Genomic DNA, 22,100 nt, shown 5'->3' on the forward strand with positions numbered 1-22,100 from the left:
TCTTCTTAATGACTTTTTGCTCTCTTCATGTATGATATTCTTGATGTCATCACATTAGGGGTGAGTTAATTAACTATTTGACCAAATATAGCAGGCTATTTTTAAGTTGATAATTTTGTATGTCCTGCAAGTGATGTTACAAATTTTGGCAGAAAAAAATGTCCACACCCCCACCCCCACCTCTGGGCTTAGAGTGTAAGTGTAATACCATCTACTGTACATAGACGTTGGAGGTCTGTATAGCTTTGGTGAACCAAGGACTGATCTTGACTTTCTAGTTTCTGGGTTCTGGGCAGAAATTCAAATGTTCATTGAACACCTGCCATCAGCAAGTGAAACTGGAGCAGTTACATTTCTGTTTCCAGTTTCTAATCAGGGTGTGGTACTGTGGGATAAAGCACTGGGCCAGTGGTTCAAACTCACCAACTACTCCTTGGAAACCTTATACAGAGTTGCTATGAGTTGGAAACAACTCGACGGCACTTAACAACAGCAATATGGCTTAACTATCAACGAGTTAAGCTGAACTAAGCAGTGTTTTTACAGTTTGGAGTGTAAATAGCTCCTAGGTTTCAAGGATTACTCAGAATACTGTGTGCCTGCTCCTAAACTAGAAAACTTGATAGGTTCATTAGATTTCTTTTTTAAAGATGAATATTCTTAATTTTTAACCTATCAATTGTAAGGGGGTGGGTAGTCAGTTATTTGTATTTGGACCTGGGTGTATATATTTTCTTTCTTGTTCACAGATTGTAAATTTCCCATAAGAACTTCTTTTGTAGACATTCTCTGTTACCTATCCACAGGTCCTCTTCCTGACTATACCCCTCCAGAAATTTTTTCTTTTGAAAGTACTACTGGATTTACATTGTATGGGATGCTATACAAGCCTCATGATCTGCAACCTGGAAAGAAATACCCCACTGTGTTGTTCATATATGGTGGCCCTCAGGTGAGCATAGTTATATACAAGTGTCTGTATGTTATCTATCATTTAGATGGTTTGTTTTTGAAATGTTTAGTCAGTTTGGTTGGATTGAGGTTTTGAGCATTATTAGGCCTCCACTGTTGTCAACTCTGGCTTGTGGTCTAATTATTTTGTTTAAGAATTCAAGAACCTGGGGTTGGTAAGATGGCTAGTTTGTAAATCAGTAAGTCAATTTCTTAATTTACAATGACAGTTAGTGCTGTCATAGAAAGTGGAATATTTGTGTCAGTCCTAAATATGTTGCTTTCTATTTAGTGAAACTTGTTTGAGAAATGAAATTAAATAATTACATTTCTTGGTCAATAAAGAGTTTTAACAGCTGCTTTCAGAAAGCCTTGGTTTCTTAGGGAATCCCCTGTCTTTATTCTAAGGCTTTATCTCTCAAGGCAGTATATTCAAGTAACCTAGTTAAGGTAGCCCTCAGCACTGGAAGAAGTTTACACTTTCATTTTCTGGATTAAGTTTAAGCAAATGCTATTGATTATCAGGGAGTCCTGGTATGGTGCTGTAGTATAAGTACTGGATTGGTAACTTTAAGGTTGGCAGTTCAAACCCACCAGCCACTTCTTGGATATCCTAGACAGGGTCGCTATGAGTCAGAACCAACTTGGTGACACTTAACAACAACAACATTGACTATTAAAGTGTTATGGATAGGTTAATTGGATTAATTATTAATGTAATACTAATTATTAATATGAAGAACTCTGTTAGTGTAGTGGTTACGAATCGGGCTGCCAGCCTGAAGGTCAGCAGTTCGAAACTACCAGCGGTTCTGTGAGAGAAAGATTAGGCAGTCTGCTCCCGTAAAGATTTACAGCCTTGGAAACCCTGTGCAGGGTCGCTATGAGTCGGAATCGACTCCACAGCACATAACAACAACAACAACAATTATTAATATATAGATTCCTGATCATGTAGTTTGCATGGAACTCTTGAAGAGATTAGAATGTTATTCTGCTTAATATATCTCTTAGAAGACATTGTAACTCTTGGACTCAGGAAATCTCTGTTATAATTATACCCAGTTATTCAATATGTAAGGAGCTGTGGTGGTACTGAGGGGTAAGCACTGGACTGGTAACACTAGGTTGACAGTTCAAATCCACCAGCCTCTCCATGAGAGAAAGATGAGCCTTTCTGCTCCCATAAAGATTTACAGTCTCGGTAACCATGTACAGGATCACTGAGTTGTATGGTGACTCAGTAGCCCCAGACAACATTTAGTATCTGGAAATGGATTATTATAGCAAGTCATCCAAATAATAAAATCAATCTAAAATAACTCCATAAGCTAGAAAATCTCAAGGATGATGATCGTATCTGGTCAGTGAAATCACTGCCACTGTTAAATGTGTTTATAAACAAGCCAAAGTGTATTTCACTTTCCTATCATAGTCATCTACACACAAATTAGGAAGGCTTTAAATTAGACTTCTCTTAGCAATTTAAAGCTAGAATGTTTGTAAACATAATTAATTACTTATCTAAGGGGTCGTTTAGTCTTAACAACTAGCAAACTAGTTTTTATAGTGTCTTTCAGATATATCATTTTTTCATTGGGAAGGATAAACACCCTTCTTACTTAGCTTTACTGTCAAAGTGATGTAACAAGACTTGCAAAGCATTTGTTACTATCCTGTAATTTGTTTTGAATTTCTTTGTATTCTTGTGTTTTTTTTTAATTAGTTTGGAGTACTTTTTTCACTAGTTTGGAGTACTTTATGAAGACAACTATACTGTTTTGCACTTACAGAAGCAACCATATTTATGAACCCTAAAAGTGAATTCAACATGTGGGTTTTTTGAAAACTGCTGACAGCATAGGATGATTTGTTGATTTCTTTCTCAAAGTAATCTTTGGAAGCATCCAAATTTGGTGATGTCATAGGAAAATTAATCTCGTGTTCAGTTTGCCTGGCTCATTTCCCCATGGGACTCCACATGATAGAGTTACTCTGGCACTTTGGCCCAATTTGTGATCACTCATTTCCTTGCTTGATAACTCCATGGGTGTATTATAAAGAGACTCCTTAATGTAAGACCAGGTTTTATATTTAATGTGTTTTCAGTCTGAATGATTAAAGCAGGATTCAGACTGGTTGGTTCAGTCATGACCAATGAACATAATCATTGCATAGCAGTCAAATCCCTTGCATGTGGGATTTTGACCGTGGTAGTATAGTGATTACGAATTTGGCTGCAGTTTGAAACTACCAGGTGCTCTGTGGAAGAAAGACGAGGCTTTCTGTTCCTAAAGATTTGCAGCCTCGGAAACACTATGCAGGGTCACTATGAGTCGGAATCAACTCCATGGTACTCAACAACAACAAGCCTAGTTGTTACAAGTCGGGCTGCCAACTTTAAGGTCAGAAGTTTGAAACTACCAGAGGTTCTGTGGGAGAAAGATGAGGCGTTCTGCTCCCGTAAAGATTTACAGCCTCAGAAACCCTGTACAGGGTCACTATGAGTCAGAACCGTCTCCATGGTACTTAACAACAACAACAACAACGAAATAGTGGTGCCCCACTCAAGGATGGCAGCTGACACAAATTCACAGTGACGTAGTCAGTTGCCATCTTTCAGCCTATTATGTTAGCTGCCTGTTTCCTACTCTGGTCAAAATCCATTCCCATGCATAAGCGATTTGGTTGCTGTGTAGTACACAGACACTCATTGGCCATGCATGGAACCTGTTCAAACTGACTGGAAGCCCTGGGTCCTTGGAAAGTGAGAATGCTTTTGAAACAGCAACAAGGTCACAATTCATAATGTGAAATGAATTTCTTTATAACTAACTGCAACAATTTCTGTTAGGTGAGATAAAGTATAAAAGCAACAATATTTCCTATCAAAGATACCAAGGCTTTGGGCTTTATAGTCTCCACTGTAGGTTTCTAAGTGTTTATTAAACAGATACTTGTGGAACTTCCTTTGTTCCAGACACTATTATGTAAATATAAATGCACAAAAGAGCAAATTAGATGGAAGGAGGACATAGATATTGAAGAACTGATACTAAAAGAGACTTTGGAATTATCAGTATCAAAGGATACTTTCTCTGAGAAACAGCAGACCTCCGGGCTGTTAAGGCTGAAACATTGGCTGTGGAGTAAAGTGTTTGTATAGGCCCTCTTCTGTGCTTGACAGGAGCCCTGATGACTCATTGGTTAAAGCACTCCACAAAGACAGACAGTTCAAACCCACCAGCCCCTCCATTGGAGTATGATGTGGCAGTCTGCTTCCATAAAGATTTACCACCTTGAAAACCCCCATGGGGCAGTTCTGTACTATCCTAGTGAGTCGCTATGAGTCAGAATCGACTGGACACAATGAGTTTTATGCTTGGAAGCAGGCAAAGAAATGAGGTAGTTTTTTAAATGCCCAATAGTTTTTTTCCATGACTAGTATTTCTTTTTTTTAGCTCCCTTCCTTTAAAAACAGGTACTTTTGCCCATCTGACCACTGTTCTTAAATTGGGACATGGAATCATTATTTGCATATCTGTATTTTCTATCTATTCATTCAACACATAGTTACTAAGTTCCCATTACAGGGGGGTTTCAACAAGTTCATGGAAAAATTCCAATTTCTTTTCATTCCATTTTTCTGCGAACTTTATGAAGCCCTCTCATATGTGCCTGGCACTATCAGTGAAGATTCCATAATGAAAAAGTTGTACTAAAATCCCACCCGCATGGAGCTTTTAGGGCAGATAAGTAGTAAACAAATAGACATACAAGGGGTTTCAAAAAGTTTGAGGAAAAATGGAATTAAAAGATAAAAATTAATTTTTTGCAAGCATTTTGAAGCCCCTTATATAAATATTATGGGCTTCAAATCATGATATAAAGAAATTAAACTGGTAAAAGGGATAACCAAGTGACCAAGATGTGGTGGGAAGTTGTCTTATCAGATCTGAGAATACAAAGGATGAAGAATGAGCCACATAAAGATCTGAGGGAGAGAAGTCCACAGAGTGGTACTGTGGTGAGCGTCTGATGTGGTTCACTACACTGAGACCAGCATGGTTAGAGGGTCAGGAGAAATAGTAAAAGGTGAAGTCAGAGAGAGAGCTAAGGACCAGATCATGTAGGAAGGCAGTCTCACAGGCCTTGGTAGGAAGTTTAAACATTATTCTTAGGGATAATGGTAGCTCTTGAAGGAGTCAGGCAGCAAAGTCTTAGCTGAGTCACATTTTTAAAGACCACTGCTACCAAGTAAAGACTCCAGAAGAATAATAGAAGCAGGAAAGCCAATTTGGCAACTATTGCAGTGATGCTAAACATCCAAAAAAGAGAGGGTTGTTTTATGCTCTGTAGAATTCGCACAATAAATGTTCATTAGAGTTATTTTTGAAGATAGTGTTAATTCTTACTTAACGCTGAGCTGATGTAATCATTGATTTCAGCCAACGAAAACTTTCCTCTCATTTTGCCAGAACCATCTTTTAATTTAATATCTAAGTGTCCAGGAGACCTTGAACTTTTGTAACCTTCTGTCCACTGTTTATAGCTCTCTTTTCACTAGGTGAAGGACCAGTCATTCAGCCGTATAGCCTCTAAAGTGATAAAGTGATTTAAAGCATACCTTCTTGATTACAGTGATTTGTGTAACAGGAAACAACCTCAGAGGGAAGATGATTTCATTTATCATTGTCACTGTCATTTGAATGACAGTACTTCAGGGTAAAGTGATCAGTTTTGTAACTTTTACTATTGGTTAGATTGATTCTCTTGGTCATATTATTAGTATCTAGATTATGTAAAGCCTATGTTGATCTGTAATTGATTGCCCTATATCTTGGGTGTGAAGTTATACAAGCAGCAACATAAATCTGAAAAGATTTTACTTGGAAAATGAACCACTTAAAAATTGTATGTTAAAAGGCAAAACAACAACAACAAAATATAAGCTTTCTACTTTTTACCTGCCTCTCTCGTGCTCTTGTATACTAACTACATAATAAATGTCACTGGAGTTGTATTTTCTTCCTCAGGTGCAGTTGGTGAATAATCGGTTTAAAGGAGTCAAATATTTCCGCTTGAATACCCTGGCCTCTCTGGGTTATGTGGTTGTGGTGATAGACAACAGGGGATCCTGCCACCGAGGACTTAAATTTGAAGGCGCCTTTAAATATAAAATGGTGTGTGAGCATTAAAACTAAGAAAAAAAATAATTTCACATTTTTTATTGCATTGTTTGGTGTGAAACCCCAAAGACAGAGAGAATTGGATAAAGGGATGTGAGTGCCAGCAGGGATGTGTGTGTGTTGGAGTTGGAAGGTGGGAGGGACAGTGCGATTCGATATTCTCTAGGAAGGCTCCCGTCCACCAGTGTGGGACTTTGGAAAGCTGAGATACAGCTACTTATACCTAGGGTACCCTCTCTTTCCGTTTTGTATGTCCAGCTTAGCCAGAGACAGCGTGGTATAGTTTTCAGCAGCCTATACACTGTTGAGAGGAGTCATTGAGATTTGCTCTGTCCTCTGTAAAGAGAGAACCCAACTGGTAGTGCCTTCCTTGTGACAAGCCTCTTTTTCTCTACAGGAAGCTTTAAATGCTACCTTTTAGAGATGCCCCATGTCCCTTCTGCTGCTTTGGGAAATGATGAGAATCCGATGTTCCTTTTGCACAGTAAGGCAGTTACTGTGTTTGCCAGTGTATTGGACATGCTGAGTAAGACATGGGGAATTTCTCCCACAGCCAGTTCTTTGACCTTATATTGTATTCTCATGTAAGTTTTTTTGGTTTTGTTTTTCTTTTTGTTTCTGGCTCAGTGAAGTGAGAGTATGTGCACTGGCAGCCCTAGTGCCACAGACAGGGTGGTGGTTGTAGGCACTCAAACTTAATAGAGCATTCAAAATAGTACGTTCAGATCTTAGAGGTAGATAGATAGCATGGGAGAAATAGGACCAATGTCAACAGAGATTCCCTCTGCTTTACTAAATATTAAGAAGGAGGAGTTAAATTAGTTGACCAATTAAGGGGCTGATTTTTTTGTCTTTGGGGATGGGAAGGCTTGTTGCAAGGAAGATGCCGACCTCTTAGCAGACAACAGAACAAATGGAAATGATTACAGCAAGGGACCATCAGGTAGCAATAAGGAAGAGCTTTATGACTGAGGAGCAATTAACTCTGAGGCAGGCTAGCAACAGTAGCTATAGGTTCCTATCTCTAAATAGACTTTTTAAATTGTTCCTTGGGCAACAGAATCTCAATTGATAATACATTCCAATCTAAAAACACTGCAGGTGCTTTTAGTAAAAATACTTACTAGCTTTATAAGCACTCTTAAAATCAGACTTTTATTGATCAGGATCAATCAATAAAATGTTCCCCTTTTTTTCCACAGGGTCAAATAGAAATTGATGATCAAGTGGAAGGACTCCAATATCTAGCTTCTCGGTATGATTTCATTGACTTAGATCGTGTGGGCATCCATGGCTGGTCCTATGGGGGATACCTGTCCCTGATGGCATTAATGCAGAGGTCAGATATCTTCAGGGTACGTGACTCTCTGTTATACTAATTTTTGCAATAAAGGTAGAAATTTTTGTAAATTGGGGGTACGAAAAAATGTCTATTTTCTGAAGTTTAAAAGAGTTAACATTACATGTTAGGGTATGTGTGTTTAATAGCTATGTGGTATTATGACAGGGTTTTTAAAAGTTTATGGAAAAATAAAATGAAAAGTTAATAAAAATTTTCCACAATGAAATTTTTCCACCAACTTTTTAAAGCCCCTTCATGTGTATGTGTGTATACATGCATATGTATACATATATGCATGCACACACACAATACTTTTCAGCTAGGTGAATAGTTATTTGTTCTTTATAGTCACATGCCAGAGATTTTGTGAGATAGTTAGAATTAGTAAAGCACGTACATATACAGATTTGATTGTCATTACTTGTTTAATTGTTAGACTGCAAGTTCTGAGGGCAGGGGCATTTCTGCCACGTACACTTGTTTCCTCAGTAACAGCCAAAGTATAGGCTTATCTCTGACCATCTGTTAAATGAATAGATTGTTAAATATATAAGTGATGGTTACAGTTACACAAACAAATACTTAGAAGAATACACTAGAGAAGAATACATGAAGATACTAACAGTTGCTAAGAGAGAGGGAATTATGAGTAGTGTTTTGCTTTTTTTAATTTCAAAAACATGAGTTTTAAAATAAAAATAATGTTTTGTTTTTCAAGAATAAAAATGATAGGCTTTTTGTTCTTGTGTATATATTCAGATAATCTTTATAACAACCACAAAATGAATTTTGCAAACTGCCGTGATTTTCTCAGACTTGCAGCTGTTGGGAAAATAATTAGAACATTTCAGTAAAAAAGCTTGTGAGAGCCTTAAAGTAAGACAAGCTTTTAATATTTAAATATATTTCATTCATAATTTTTAAATTCTGTACTGCCAACAAGGGCTTTAAAAAGTGGCTGCTTTTGCTGTATAAAGCTGACACTTTTCACACCTCTTTTCCCAGTAGCAGGAATACATTTACACTGGGCCGTTCATCAGTTCAGTCTCCCCTTTAGCTGTATGCCAGCTAGCCCGGATTTAGAGTATGGTTTGCTGCACGACCAAACAAGAAGATGAGTGACTCAGAGTATCAAATTCTCGACCTTGGCATTTCCCTTGGATTTTATGAGTTGCCTGAGACCATGTATGCCCTAGTCATGGGACTAAAGTCCAAGGATAATTTTAGCTTGTAAATTTGCAATTGTAACTTCTCATTGCTAGCCATCCTTCTCTGGACCACATTTGACTGTTAATGTTGGCTTATACAGGTTGCTATTGCTGGGGCCCCAGTCACTCTGTGGATCTTCTATGATACAGGATACACAGAACGTTACATGGGTCACCCTGACCAGAATGAACAAGGGTACTACTTAGGATCTGTGGCCATGCAAGCAGAAAAGTTCCCTTCTGAGTAAGTTCAAGCTTTAAAATTAAAATTATAAATTTATAATTTAAAATTTTTTTATCTTTAATAATAATGAGACCAAAAAACCAATCCCGCTGCTGTTGCGTCAATTCTGACTCACCGCAACAATGTAGGACAGAGTAGAACTGCCCCGAGGGTTTTCAGAGTTGTGAATCTTTACGGAAGTAGACGCCTCCTTGTTCTCTCGTGGAGAGCAGCTAGTGGGGGGTTAGAACAGCCCACCTTTGGGTTAGCAGCATTGCTTGCCTATTGTATCACCAGGGCTCCTTAATAATGAAAACTACAAATAATGAAAAACCAGCATTAATATTTCATAGAATACAAGAATAACATGGCCGTTTCTCACAGCTGAATAAGTACTTGTATATTTTTAGACCAATTCCTGTTGTTTGTCTTTATAATATATTTAAAGCAACAATTGCTTTAGGATGGAAAAATATCTCTGCTTATTTTACAAATAATTCCTGTCTTTTTCTAGAGGTGTGGTATAATTACTGATGTGTGCTGACATCCCAGGAAACTAACACATGATACATATATATATATTTAAACATGATGTATATATATATATATTTAAACTTTCAGTATGTGTCGACTCTGGTTAATACATTACAAATTAGTTGTTAAGAATGTGATTCCTTATTCTAATATTACACTATAAGGAAATTATCATGGTTAAATGTGATTGGTTTAAATGAACTAAGTGTTTTTCCTAAAATACTTTATTTTATTTAATTCTCTGATATTTCCATTTCTCCAGACCAAATCGTTTACTACTTTTGCATGGGTTCTTGGATGAGAATGTCCATTTTGCACACACAAGTATATTACTGAGTTTTTTAGTGAGGGCTGGAAAACCTTATGATTTGCAGGTGAGTTATTCTGTATTTTCTAATTAAAGTTTTGATTAGTGATTGTGGAGTCTTGGTATGGCAGTGTACGGTAAGTCTGTTTGAACTTTGAGGTTGATTGTTCAAACTCACCAGTAGCTCCTCGGAAACCTTATACAGGGTCACTATGAGTCAGAACTGACTTGATGGCAGTTAACAACAGTAATTGATTACTTTGAAATCTAATAAACTGTGGAAGAAAGTCAAATATTCAGCTGTAGCCACCATCTAATAGGGGTAAGAATTGCGTTTCTGTAAAAGTCAGGCTGAGAAACTTGTCAGACTAATTACATGACTCTTGTCTGTATCATCTCTCACATTTGGTAACCACAGAGAAGATGGCAGGGAATTCCTTTATTGGTTTTCTTTGCTTTTCTCTTTTCCCTTTGAAAAGTAAAGAAATGCTACTAGATTTGGTTGTTGTAAAAAGGCCTGATTCTTTGCTTCCCTTTTATTTTGCATTGGCCTTAGAGCAGAAATTAGCATGGTAATCATCCTCTATGAATCCATTGCTTAAAAAAAGTTTTTATGGGAAGCTGTTTCCCCGTTTTTCCTCCTTTCCACTTAATTAGATTGTGTGCCCATAAGAAATGAAAAATACTACTTTTTCCTTTTTTATATTTCAGTTGACATTTATGTTGGTAAATTCTAAGATGCTTGTCTATAATAGCACTTCTCAAGCTTTTTAGGGCCTTAAGGTCCCTTTGTGGACTTAAAAGTTATTGAGGATCCCAAAAAGCTTTTGTTAATGTGGGTTATGTTCATCTGTATTTATCAGATTAGATAGTACTGCTGAAACGCAATTATAATATTTATTAGTTCATTTAAAAATAATAAATCTTTATATAATGTTATGAAACAGCACTGCAAGCTCAGTTTGGACTGCAAGGTCTGCGGTTCCAGCTCACCAGCTGCTTCTTGGAAACCTATACAGGGTTCTTATGAGTTGGGATTGACTCGATGGCACTTAACAACAACAACATATTAACACAATTTTTTTATTTTTTTACTTGTGATTTGAGGGAAGGTGTGTAGATTCATCAGTCCCACATTCAACAAATTCTATACACTTGGTGTCATTAGCAGTATTTACCTCTATTCACTTTATTTTTTTTCTCCCCCTCCCCATCCCTACCCACCCTGCAACCATCATAGAATGTTTTATATAACAAGAAAATCTTTTCTTAACTTTTTACAACAGTGGTGGTGGTGATGTGCTGTGGAGTCGGTTCCAACTCATGGCAACCCTGTATAGAGTTTCCGAGGCTGTAAATCTTTACAGGAGCAGACAGCCTCATCTTTCTCCCATTTTACGATAGTAGTCTATTAAAATTACTTGTCCTTTTGTGATTGACTAATTTCACTCCACATAATGTCCTCCAGGTTCATCCATATTGTGAGGTGTTTTGCAGATTTCTTCATTATCCTTCAGTGTTGCATATTATTCCATTGTGTGTATGTGCCAATGTTTGTTTAACCATTCTTCTGTTGCTGATCATTTAGGCTGTCTCCATCTTCTTGCTATTGTGAACGGTGCTGCAGTGAACATGAGTTTGCATGTATCCATCAATGTCACAGTTGTTATTTCTTGAAGGATATATACCAAGTACAGGGATTACTGAATCATATGGTATTTCTATTTACAACTTTTTTAGAAATCATACTGTTTTCCACAGTGGTTGCACCATTTTACAGTTCTACCAGCAATGAGGAATCTGTACCTGGACCAAGAGGCAGTTGTTCGAACAGAACATGGGAACACTGAATAGTTTAAAATTAAGAAAAGTGTGTCACAAGGTTGTATTCTTTCACCATATTTATTAAGTCTGTAGGCTGAGCAAATAATCTGAGAAGCTGGGTTATATGAAGAAAAACATGGCATCAGGATTGGAGGAAGACTCATTAACAACCTGCCATATGCAAATGATACAACCCTGCTTGCTGAAAGTGAAAAGAACTTAAAACATTTACTGATGAAGATCAAAGAGCACAGCCTTTGGTATGGATTACATCTCAATGTCAAGAAAACAAAAATCCTCACCACTGGACCAACAAACAACATTCTTATCATCAGAGAAAAGATTGAAGTTGTTAAGGACTTCATTCTTCTTGGATCAACTATAACACTCACGGAAGCAACAGTCAAGAAATCAAACAATGTATTGCATTAGGCAAAGATGTCAGCTTGAGGACTAAGAGGCACCTGACCCAAGCCATGATATTTTCAGTAACCTCATATGTATGTGAAAGTGAATAAGGAAGACCATAGAAGAATTGATGCGTTCGAGTTACGGTGTTAGAGGAGAATATTGAGTGCATGGGCTGTCAAAAGAACCAATAGATCCATTTTGGAAGAAGTGCAGCCAGAGTGTTCCTTGGAGGCCAAGATGACCAAACTTCATCTCTCATACTTCAGACATATTATCAGGAGGGACCAGTCACTGGAGAAGAATATCATGTTTGGTAGGGTTGAGGGACAGAGAAAGAGAGGAAGACCTACAACAAGATGGATTGGCTAAGTGGCAGCATCGATGGACTCAAGCGTGACAACAGTAGTGAGGTTGGCCCAGGATCGGGCAGTGTTTTGTTCTGCTGTGCATAAGGGCACTATGAGTCGGTACCGACTGGATGGCACCTAACAACAACAACCAGCGATGTAGGAGGGTCCCGGTCTCCCACACTCTCACCAGCATTTGTTGATTTCTGTTCTTTTGAACTTTGCTGCTATTGTTGGAGTAAGGTGATATCTCAGTGTTGTTTTGATTTGCATCTTTCTAATAGCTAATGATAGTAAGCATTTCTTCATATGCTACTTGAAAGTTTTCTTTGGTGAAGTGTCTGTTTATATGATCTGCCCATTTTTTAATTGAATTAATTGTCTTCTTGTCGAGGCATTGAAGTGTTCTATAAATTTTGGAGAGTAGTCCTTTATCTGATATGTCATTACCAAGCTTTTGTTTTATTTTTAACTTTTTATTGTGAATTGAGTGAAGGTTCACAGACAAGATTATCAGGTTTACATTCAGCAGATCACACACTTTGTTTCATCTCAGTAATTACAATCCCTTCCCTGCAACAACAGTTATTCCACTTCTTCCCTGTGGTTCCTGTTTGCATTCTGTCCACCTTCCCATCCCTTCTCAAGTCCGTCCTTAGGAAATGTTGCCCTCTTGATCCCGAATGATTGACCAGTGCATGGTGAACATACCTTGTCAGTGTTGTTGTATCCCCCTCCCCCATAAACTTGTCTGAAAATTGGGCCACAAGAGTGAGTTTCTTTCGACACCCGAACAGTGGACAAGGACCATAGTCTCAGGTTCCTTGTGTCTCTTTCTGACCAGGAAATCTGGTTTTTGTTGTTGTTGCCAAATATTTTTTCCTAGTCTGTGTGGGTTCTCTTTTTACTCTTGCTGAAATCCTTTGATGCACATAAATATCTAATTTTTAGGAGGTCCCAGTCATTTATTTTGTCTTCTGTTTGTGTGTTTTCAGTTTTGTTTGATAGTGTATGTTTGCCATGTATCAGAGCTCCTGGGTTTGTCCCTGCTTTTTCATTGATGATAGTTTGTCCCTGTTTTTTCATTGAGGGTCTTTGTAGTTCTAGGTTTTACACTGAGGTCTTTCATCTACATTGAGTTCATTTTTGTATATGGTGTGAAATATGGGTCTTATTTCATTTTTCTGCAAATGGATTTCTGATTTTGCCAGCACCGTGTATTGAGACTGTCTCTTCTTTGCTTAATGCATTTTGACCCTTTGTTGAAGATCAACTGATTGTAGGTGGAAAGATAAACTTCTGGGGTCTCAATTCTGTTCCATTGATCTATGTGGCTTTGATTGTACCAGTATCCGGATGTTTTTACCACTTTGGCCGTATAGTAGATTTTAAGATCAGGAAGTGAGAGGCGTCCTGCTTTGTTGTTTTTCAGTAATGCTTTGCTTATCCAGAGTCTCTTTCATTTCCATATAAAGTTGTTGTTGTGAAGTGCTGTCAAGTCAGTTCGGACCCATAGCGACCCTTTGTAGGGTTTCCAAGGAGCAGCTGGTGAGCTTAAACCACTGACCTTGCAGTTCAAACGGCATTGCAGTCTGGTGCATTAACCCACGCGCCACGCCAGGACTCCCTTCATATAAAGTTAGTGATTAGTTTTTTCATCTCTTTAAAGAATGTTGTGGAATCTAGATTGGGATAGCATTTCATCTATAGATTGCTTTGTGCAGTGTTGATATTTTCATTAAATATTGATTCATTTCATTATAATGTTAAAAATTATTAATATCCTTGATTTCATCAGGAAAGTCTCTTCGTATACAAATGTCCAGCAAGCACATGAAAAGGTGCTCGACATCTTTAACCATGATAGTTGAGTGCTGTCAAATCAGTTCCAACTCAACGACCCTGTATAGAGTTTCCAAGGAGCGGATGGTGGGTTAGCAACACTGAGCTTATCCTATAGCACCACACCAGTACTCCATTAACCATTTGTTGTTGTTGTTGCTAAGTGCCACTGAGTCAGTTCTGACCCATAGTGACCCTGTATAGGGTTTCCGATGAGCAGCTGGTGAACTTGAACTGCCAGCCTTGCAGTTCAAAGCAACTCTGCAGTCCAGCACATTAACCCACAGCATCACCCACCAGTAATGGAAACGAAGTGTGTGATTTGCTGAAGGTAAAGCTGATGATCTTGTCTGTAAACCTTCACTCAATTCACAATAAAAAGTTAAAAATAAAACAAAAGCTTGGCAATGACATATCAGACAAAGGACTACTCTCCAAAATTTATAGAACACTTCAATGCCACAACAAGAAGACAATTGAAGTTGCAACTCAAAACTCCTCTGAGATACCTCTTTACCCCCACTAGAATGGCTATAATAAAAACAAACAAAAACCACAGGTGTTGGCAAGGATGTGGGGAAATTGAAATTATTTTCCCTTACTGGTGGGTATTGAAAATAGTATAGCTGTTATGGAAAACATTTTGACAGTTCTTCAAAAAGTTGAACATAGAGCTACCATGATGATGTTGTTGTTGTTATGTGCCATGGAGTCAGTTCCGACTCATAGCGACCCTGTTCAGGGTTTCCGGGGCTATAAATCTTTACGGGAGCAGAAAGCCTCATCTTTCTCCCGTGGAACAGCTGGTAGTTTTGAACTGCTGACCTTGTGGTTTGTAGCCCAATTCGTAACCACTACGCTACCAGAGCTCCTTTAGAGCTACCGTATCACTCAGTAATTCCAATCTTGGGTTTATACCTAAAGGACTTTAAAGCCGGCATGCAAGTAGAAACCTGTACAACAATGTATGGTGTAGCACTATTCACAGTAGCCAAAAGATGGAAATAACATAAATGTCCATCGACAGATGAATAGAGAGATATGGTATATACATAGAGTAGAATATTAATCAGCCATACAAACCACAAAATGGGTGAACTTTGAAAACATTATGCCTGAATGAAATAGATTAGTTACAACAGAACAAATACTGAAAATCTCACTTATGTGAAATAGACGTAATAGTGGTTACCCAAGGGTAAGGGGGGATTGCTGTCTAAGGAGTCACAGAGTCTGTTAACAGAGATAGAATTCAGAAAAAGGTAGTGATCGTGGTTATATTACATGATGAATGTATCAGTGCCACTGAATTAGGCAAGTAAAAATTACTAAATTGGAAAATGTTTCCTTATGCACATTTGTATCACTACTTTTTAGGAAAAAAAGAATATATGTCCTTATGACGTAGGGCAGAAATACTTACTTACTCTCTTGCCATGTAAAAACTGAAAAAGTACTGTACCATCTATTACATCTAGATCCCCAAATAAACATGGTTCTAGGTATAATAAAACCTACATTTATATCATTTTTAAAAAAAAATGGATCTCCTGTCAGTTATCATGACTGGCTCACTTCATTCATTTTAGAGAAAATGTTTCTCAGGTACCCAAGCCTGGGAAACAGTTTTGTTTGTTTTTATTTTTTCAGTCGTCCTTTCAAGCTAAAAGTAGAGTGTTAGTTAAAAGCAGTTCAGCTTGGAATTCAGTTGCCCAGTATTTGTCCTTGAGACTGCCAGCATATATAGTTCCGTGTGTAACAGAAGTGCTATATGTATATTTCCCAGAATATTAAAAAGACACCTCTCCAGGGTTGCAATTTAATAAAATACTCATTTTACTGATACTTAAGTGAAACCAGCATTTTTCTTTTTTTATTGCATGTCATTATGGTGATGAACTCAGTGACTAGTACAGCTTCATGGCACTGCCTTGATTCATCCTAAGACACCAGCAGTTTTACCCGCCATGCTAACACAATGAATAAATTAAGGTCTACACACCATACTTGGAGTACTGTTGATCTACAGATAAATCCTTTTGTAACCCTTCTATATAATGGTATATTGGGGGTTTTAGGAGGAGAGGAGTTTTTACATAGGATGGATATGTGTCACGTTTTGGAGAAGCTATGTACCACATCTAAATGTGGTAAATATCTTTGGGAAGAAGCTGTTTTATTAAAATATTTTTTTGTGTTTTGTTTTGTTCTTGTTTTTGCTGTTAAAGATCTATCCTCAGGAGAGACACAGCATAAGAGTTCCTGAATCCGGAGAACATTATGAACTGCATCTTTTGCACTACCTTCAGGAAAACCTTGGATCACGTATTGCTGCTCTGAAAGTGATGTAATGTTGCCCTGTGTAGAACTCTGTCAAACGCTGGCTGCTTAACCAAATGAGGACGTTCATCAATAGAGGACAGAGAAGTGAGCATCACGTACTGGTACCTGCCACATAACAATGCACTTCTCAAAGTAAACTCGGTGCCACGCAGGTGTCGACAGCTTGTGGATAGTTTCATCTGATAACATCACCATACACACACACACAGTTGGCTTCAGCCCAGCCAATACCATGAGGATTTCTGAAAGAGATAAGGCATTAGCACCACGTACTCATACTACCCAATTTTCACTTTTAAAAACATTGTAAGCCTCATGGAGTTAACTAGTGTATTTTTACAGTATACTTCTGAGTTTATTAAGATATGATGATATTAATGAATAGTTTGGTTCAATTCCAGAATCTCTGATGAGTTACAGATTTGATAGCACTTAAATGTAATTGACACTTCTGCTTCATTGCCTGGGGTGTATCCAGCATGTTATGAACTAATCACTATTAAACCAATGACCAGTCAGTGATGAGTTTCAGCGATACTTAGTGGCCTCCTAAAAACACTTTGGTTCCTCCAAGCTCTGACCAGTTTTTAGCCAATTGATACTGTATCCAATATAAACAGTTCCCATTTTTCTTTATTGATGTGACAGAGTAGGGTTTTTCCTTTGGCATAAAGGTGAATAACTGTATAGGTAGCATGGATTTAATCTGTCTTATGATACTGATCATTACAGGCAGAGAAATTTTAATCAAATGATTAGAGCTTAAGTATTTGCAGGCATTTATATCTTTTTTTCCTTTAGGAAACACACTTGTATTCTTCAGAAAATATAGTGATGCCCATTTCCACTTGGTATTTCCTTATTAAAATGTTGCAAAGTTTAGGAAGGTGGGAGGGAGTGGCAGGGGGCTAGGGGAGACCATGGCGTGGGAGGTGATGGAGAGGAAGAGGAGGTGAGGATCTGCTTAAGAACTAAGCAGAGTAATTAACTGAAAACACCCGTGACAAGAGTGTGGATTTGGGAATTAAGAAATCACTCTTGCCAACACTGCTATAAACTGATTTTATTCAGGAGGAAATTTTCCTTGGAGTAATTTTTATTCTTCTAATATTTTGGGGTGTTTTTTTCTTTTTAATTTTGAAACCTTACAAGTTTAAACTTTATCATTTTAAATTATTTGAGCATAGAGAGCTATTTAGATACTATGAGCTTAAAATTAAAAGATGTCCAGAAGACGTGTTTGACATAAGCTGATCCCACCCATGGCAAGCCATGGCTCTCTTTTGCTGTTTAAAGCCTATAAACATTTCCCTAAATGCCCAGGACATTTTCCTGGTTGAGCTATAGCACTTGACTGTTAAGGAAGCTTATTGGCTTTCAGGTGCTGTTTGGGCTGTGTCCTCTTGGGAGTCTTGGGGTGCTGCCTAGGTCATGTTGTAGTCAGTGGCAAAGAAGGCATATGTGGGCTTGATTCTTTAATCTCAAGACTAGGTGTTTGGAAAGTTGTTGCCAACACTTTGAAACAACAGTCCAAGAAAAAAATCACTTTATTCTCACCATTACAGAGAGAGTAATTTTCCTCCATAGAGAACACAGCTTCCTTTAGTAAGAGGTGGATTTCATCATTGAGAGCCAGATGGGAGGTTGGAGAAGCCCGGAAATGTCAAGGTGACCTGGTGGTTCCACCCTTGAAAAGGGAGTTGGGTTTTTCTGTTTGTGTATTTATTCTTGTATCATAGATACCATACTTCTCCTTATTATCTGTATATATATATTAATTTTCATGTTTATGATATTTTCCCTATGCTGAGATTTGTTCATATTTTTTTTTAATGTTAAATTAAATTGATTGGGTAACTTTTTCCCCAAGAAAATATTTTCCCCTGTGACTTAAATATGTACCTGAGTATCGAGGGTGACTTTTGCTCTTGGACAAGTTGGCCTCTAAGGATTTATTCTTATATTGTATGCAAAAGTACAGATGTCATACAGTGGCTTTTAGACAGTATTCATTTGTAATCTCTTGCCCATCAAGACTGGGTAAAATGATGTCTCTTGTTTTTCAAAGCAAACCTTAGAAACCTTGTATGTACTCTTGAGTACTAGGTGTTTTCCTTTTGCATCTTGCTTTTCCCTTTTCTCCTGTCAGCTCTCCTTCCTCCATGAAAAGGAATGCTTCTGTTTTAATTTGTTGGTCATTGAAAATGGCACTCTACATCTTTATAGAGAAGAAAATACCTGACTGAATTCACTTGCAGAAAGAAGACTTGACTGAACCTGTTTTAAGGACATATGTGGAAAACCTTTCAGTCGATTTGAGTGGTTAGTTAAAAATCTCACTAAAACTACTTGTACCCTGATGAAAATGGAAGAGTGTGAAAGTAGCAGATATTTTGGTGAGACTATCAAACTTGAGTTTTTGCAGGCTTGAAATAAATAGATACACTTGAACAGCCTTTAACACATTCAACTCCTTGAGCCCTGGAAAGCAGCAAAGTGCAAAATCTGACTCATCTGGGATATTTTACTAAAAGAAATGGATGTTCTTGAACCTCATTCTTAGAATTTCTCAGAATTTGGATTTTTCTTGTTGGTTGGGGGCCAAGAATCTTCATTTCTAAGAAACTTTCCAGGTGCTTCTATATCAAGTCCTCTGTGGATTACTTTTATAGAAACTGGAGGTGCAGTAAGAATATAATCAGTGATTTTTCATTGGACTGATAGGATAAGATTCAAAAACAGTAGTTAAGAAAGCTGCTGCTCCTCACACTAAACAACAGCAACAACAAAAAACCCAACAGGAGGCATATAGTCAACTGTGTCTGGGAATTCATTTTGGAGTGAAGGTGTTTCTCTCTGTGCCATTCCTGACTCTTCCAGTACTTCATACAAATGATAAGACGATGAAGTCACAATGCATGCATTCCCTTTTAAAAGAATGAGATGTAGGTGTTCATGCAAGATCCTTACTACTTTGTTTTATTTTTTTTTTTACATAAGTTGTATCCTGCTACTTTGTAGCATTATCCTCTTTAAATAGATTAGCTCTTGCATTATTGTAGAAGCATACTATTTCCCCCCTGGACTAAATCTTTGCTATACTCTAATGCTAGAAGAGAAGTCTACATACTAGAGAGAGGAGGGGCTCTGTCCATGCCACATAGCCACTTAGTGCTCACCTGACACGAGACTCTACCCACATCCCCTGACTCATGGTAGTTAAGTGAGACGTAGAAAGGGCAAATTTTTAAAGACTTATTTATTAATATATTCCTATAAAAACATTTTAAAGGTAACTGCATAAAATGGTTCATTATTCCATTTAATAGTAACTGCTACCCATGATTATTAATGAAGCAATACTTCTGATTAGTATCTGGCATTCTGAAGTTCATGAAAACGGTTACACTGAGTGTCTCTTCCTTAGTGTGGTGGGGGGCCTGGGGGTTGGACTGTTACAGGTATCTGAAGTAAGAGACGAGCCATGGCCATAGCTAAACTAATAAAGGTAAGGTGGATGTCCATTCCCAACAGGCATAAGGATAAGGAATCTTCCCCATGCCTAGTTTTCCAACCCCACCTGGCCTCACTGATCCATCTCGCACCCTAAAGTACTGAGAGGAGCTTGTTTGGTGCGGCCTCCTGCTATCAGGTGATAGCGCCAGGTAATGAGTCCAGAAATTCCTCACAGAGAGGAAAAGTAGTTGTTTTGTTTTGCTTGTTTTTAAAATCACCCAACTACAAACGTTTGTGGTACTCAGCACAATTGGAGTTCAGGTCTTTAATTTTAGAACATAAAGTGCCTGCTGTTTTAAGCATTGACTTGTATAAAAAGAATCGCATGTCTCAACTCCAGTAAGTTTATGAGTTTTCTCATTTTCAGCTACATAGCTTTTAATCATGTGAAGTGAAACAATAGTTTTGTTGCATTTTACTACAGGTTCTTTGTTGCAATAAAGATGCTGCTAAAATGAATCGAGTTCAGTGTTCTTCACCACCACCACCCCTCGGTGAAAAACAGTGGAGTGGCTAGTACACATGAACAAGGTCTCGTGCTTGCAGGGGAGAAGAAAGCTTACAGGGTGAAGGAATACAGATGTTTTAAAGTATAAATATTAATGAGAAATCTTTTAAACTGAAAGGGAGGTTTGCAGAGAGTTTACTTTGTAAAGTGGGTCCCCAACCCCAGCAGTTTGGTACAGCAGGGGCCGCTGGAGCTTGGACCAGTGATTTAGCGGATCGCTTCTAAGCAGCTGGAGCTTTCTCAGGCATGCCACTGTGCTGCTAGATTGCGTGGTTTGATAGAGGTTCCTTTAACAATTCGTTTGTTGCATGGAGCTGCACCACGGGTGGAGGGGAGAGCAAATGAACCCTTCTAAAGTTAGTAATTTGGGGATCATCTGATAATCCGTCCAGAACAGACTTAATCTGGATTCTGTAACCCTCTGAAATTGCATGCGACAGATTGCATGAATGAGGTGAGGTACATTATTCTGGGAGTAAAGCTATCAAAGGGTTGGTGGTGGTGGCGTGCTGTGGAGTTGACACCCACTCTTAGTGACCCTGTATAGGGTCTCTGAGGCTGTAAATATTTACAAGAGCTGAAAGTCTCATCTTTCTCTCATGGAACATCTGGTAGTTTCAAACTACTGACCTGAGTTAGCAGCCTGCCTCGTAACCACTATACTAGCAGAGCTCCTGTCAAAGGGATTGTTGTTGTTAAGTACTATCAAGTCAGTTTTGCCCCATAGCAACCCTGTATAGGATTTCTGAGGAGCAGCTGGTGAGTTTGCGACTTTGCAATCCAGCACACTAACCCACAGCACCACACCAGGACTCATTGAAGGAGTAATGATCCTTAAAACCAGCACTGTTTTGATGGCCTTAAAACTTTTCATTTGTATACAAAAGTTACTGTAAATTAAGACGACCTTTAAAGAAGATAATGCTATTGATCATTCACCTCATGACAGAAAAAGATTTGTTTGACACTCTGGGATAAACTGAGGCACACTGGGATAACCAGTTGAGGCTGCTTTTATCTAGAAGTGACTGAGCAGGCCCACTCCAGCTCTGAAGAGGCTAGTGTCTCAGTATACCTAGAATCTACTCATTACACTGCAGTTTATAGGCTAGAGCATCGTTGGTCTGTTAAACCAAGTCTCTGGCCATCCACAACGTGCCAAGACATGGCTTTGCAGACTGTCGAGGAAGTAGCTCTAGGGCCCTAGTGCTCTGGAGTCCTATCCGAGTGAGCACTGTGAACCTGAAACCTGTCAACCTCCCTTTTAACTAACCCACTTTGTGGTTAGGAAGAGGAAGTAATTGGTCCCTTGATGCTTATTTTGAGAGGCAGATTTGAAACAGCTACAGTCGGAGAATCTCATAACCAGAGAATGATTTATTTGGGGCTTGGAATGGTTTGGGGAATTACTGTGATTTATATGTTCATCAGCCTAACTGTCCACACATTTGGTGTCTTGGCCCTGCTACCCCAGAAGGGATCGAGCTACCGTTAAAAGTGGGTCACAAGGGGCTCTGCTCTGACATGGCCACTGAGATGGTTGAGTTGGCTTCTT

The 22,100-nt window shown here is 38.3% G+C and overlaps 1 protein-coding gene across 3 annotated transcripts in view; it reads left to right on the plus strand.

The window, feature by feature from the left end:
* DPP8 (dipeptidyl-peptidase 8) overlaps window positions 1–16,765 on the plus strand; it is a 59,444-nt gene extending 42,679 nt beyond the window's left edge. Inside the window, exons 15-20 of one of the 3 annotated variants that reach the window (XM_006831527.1) lie at window positions 807–952; window positions 5,988–6,134; window positions 7,343–7,495; window positions 8,792–8,934; window positions 9,710–9,821; window positions 16,407–16,765. In XM_006831527.1, coding sequence (XP_006831590.1) covers window positions 807–952; window positions 5,988–6,134; window positions 7,343–7,495; window positions 8,792–8,934; window positions 9,710–9,821; window positions 16,407–16,529 — 824 coding nt within the window. In that variant the 3' untranslated portion in view covers window positions 16,530–16,765. The remainder of the gene's footprint in view (window positions 1–806; window positions 953–5,987; window positions 6,135–7,342; window positions 7,496–8,791; window positions 8,935–9,709; window positions 9,822–16,406) is intronic. The other 2 variants (XM_006831528.1, XM_006831526.1) reach the window with 2 other exon arrangements.
* The last annotated feature ends 5,335 nt before the right edge of the window (window positions 16,766–22,100 follow it).

This window comes from Chrysochloris asiatica, unplaced genomic scaffold (genome assembly GCF_000296735.1).
Source record: "Chrysochloris asiatica unplaced genomic scaffold, ChrAsi1.0 scaffold00004, whole genome shotgun sequence".
Classification (NCBI taxonomy): domain Eukaryota; kingdom Metazoa; phylum Chordata; class Mammalia; order Afrosoricida; family Chrysochloridae; genus Chrysochloris; species Chrysochloris asiatica.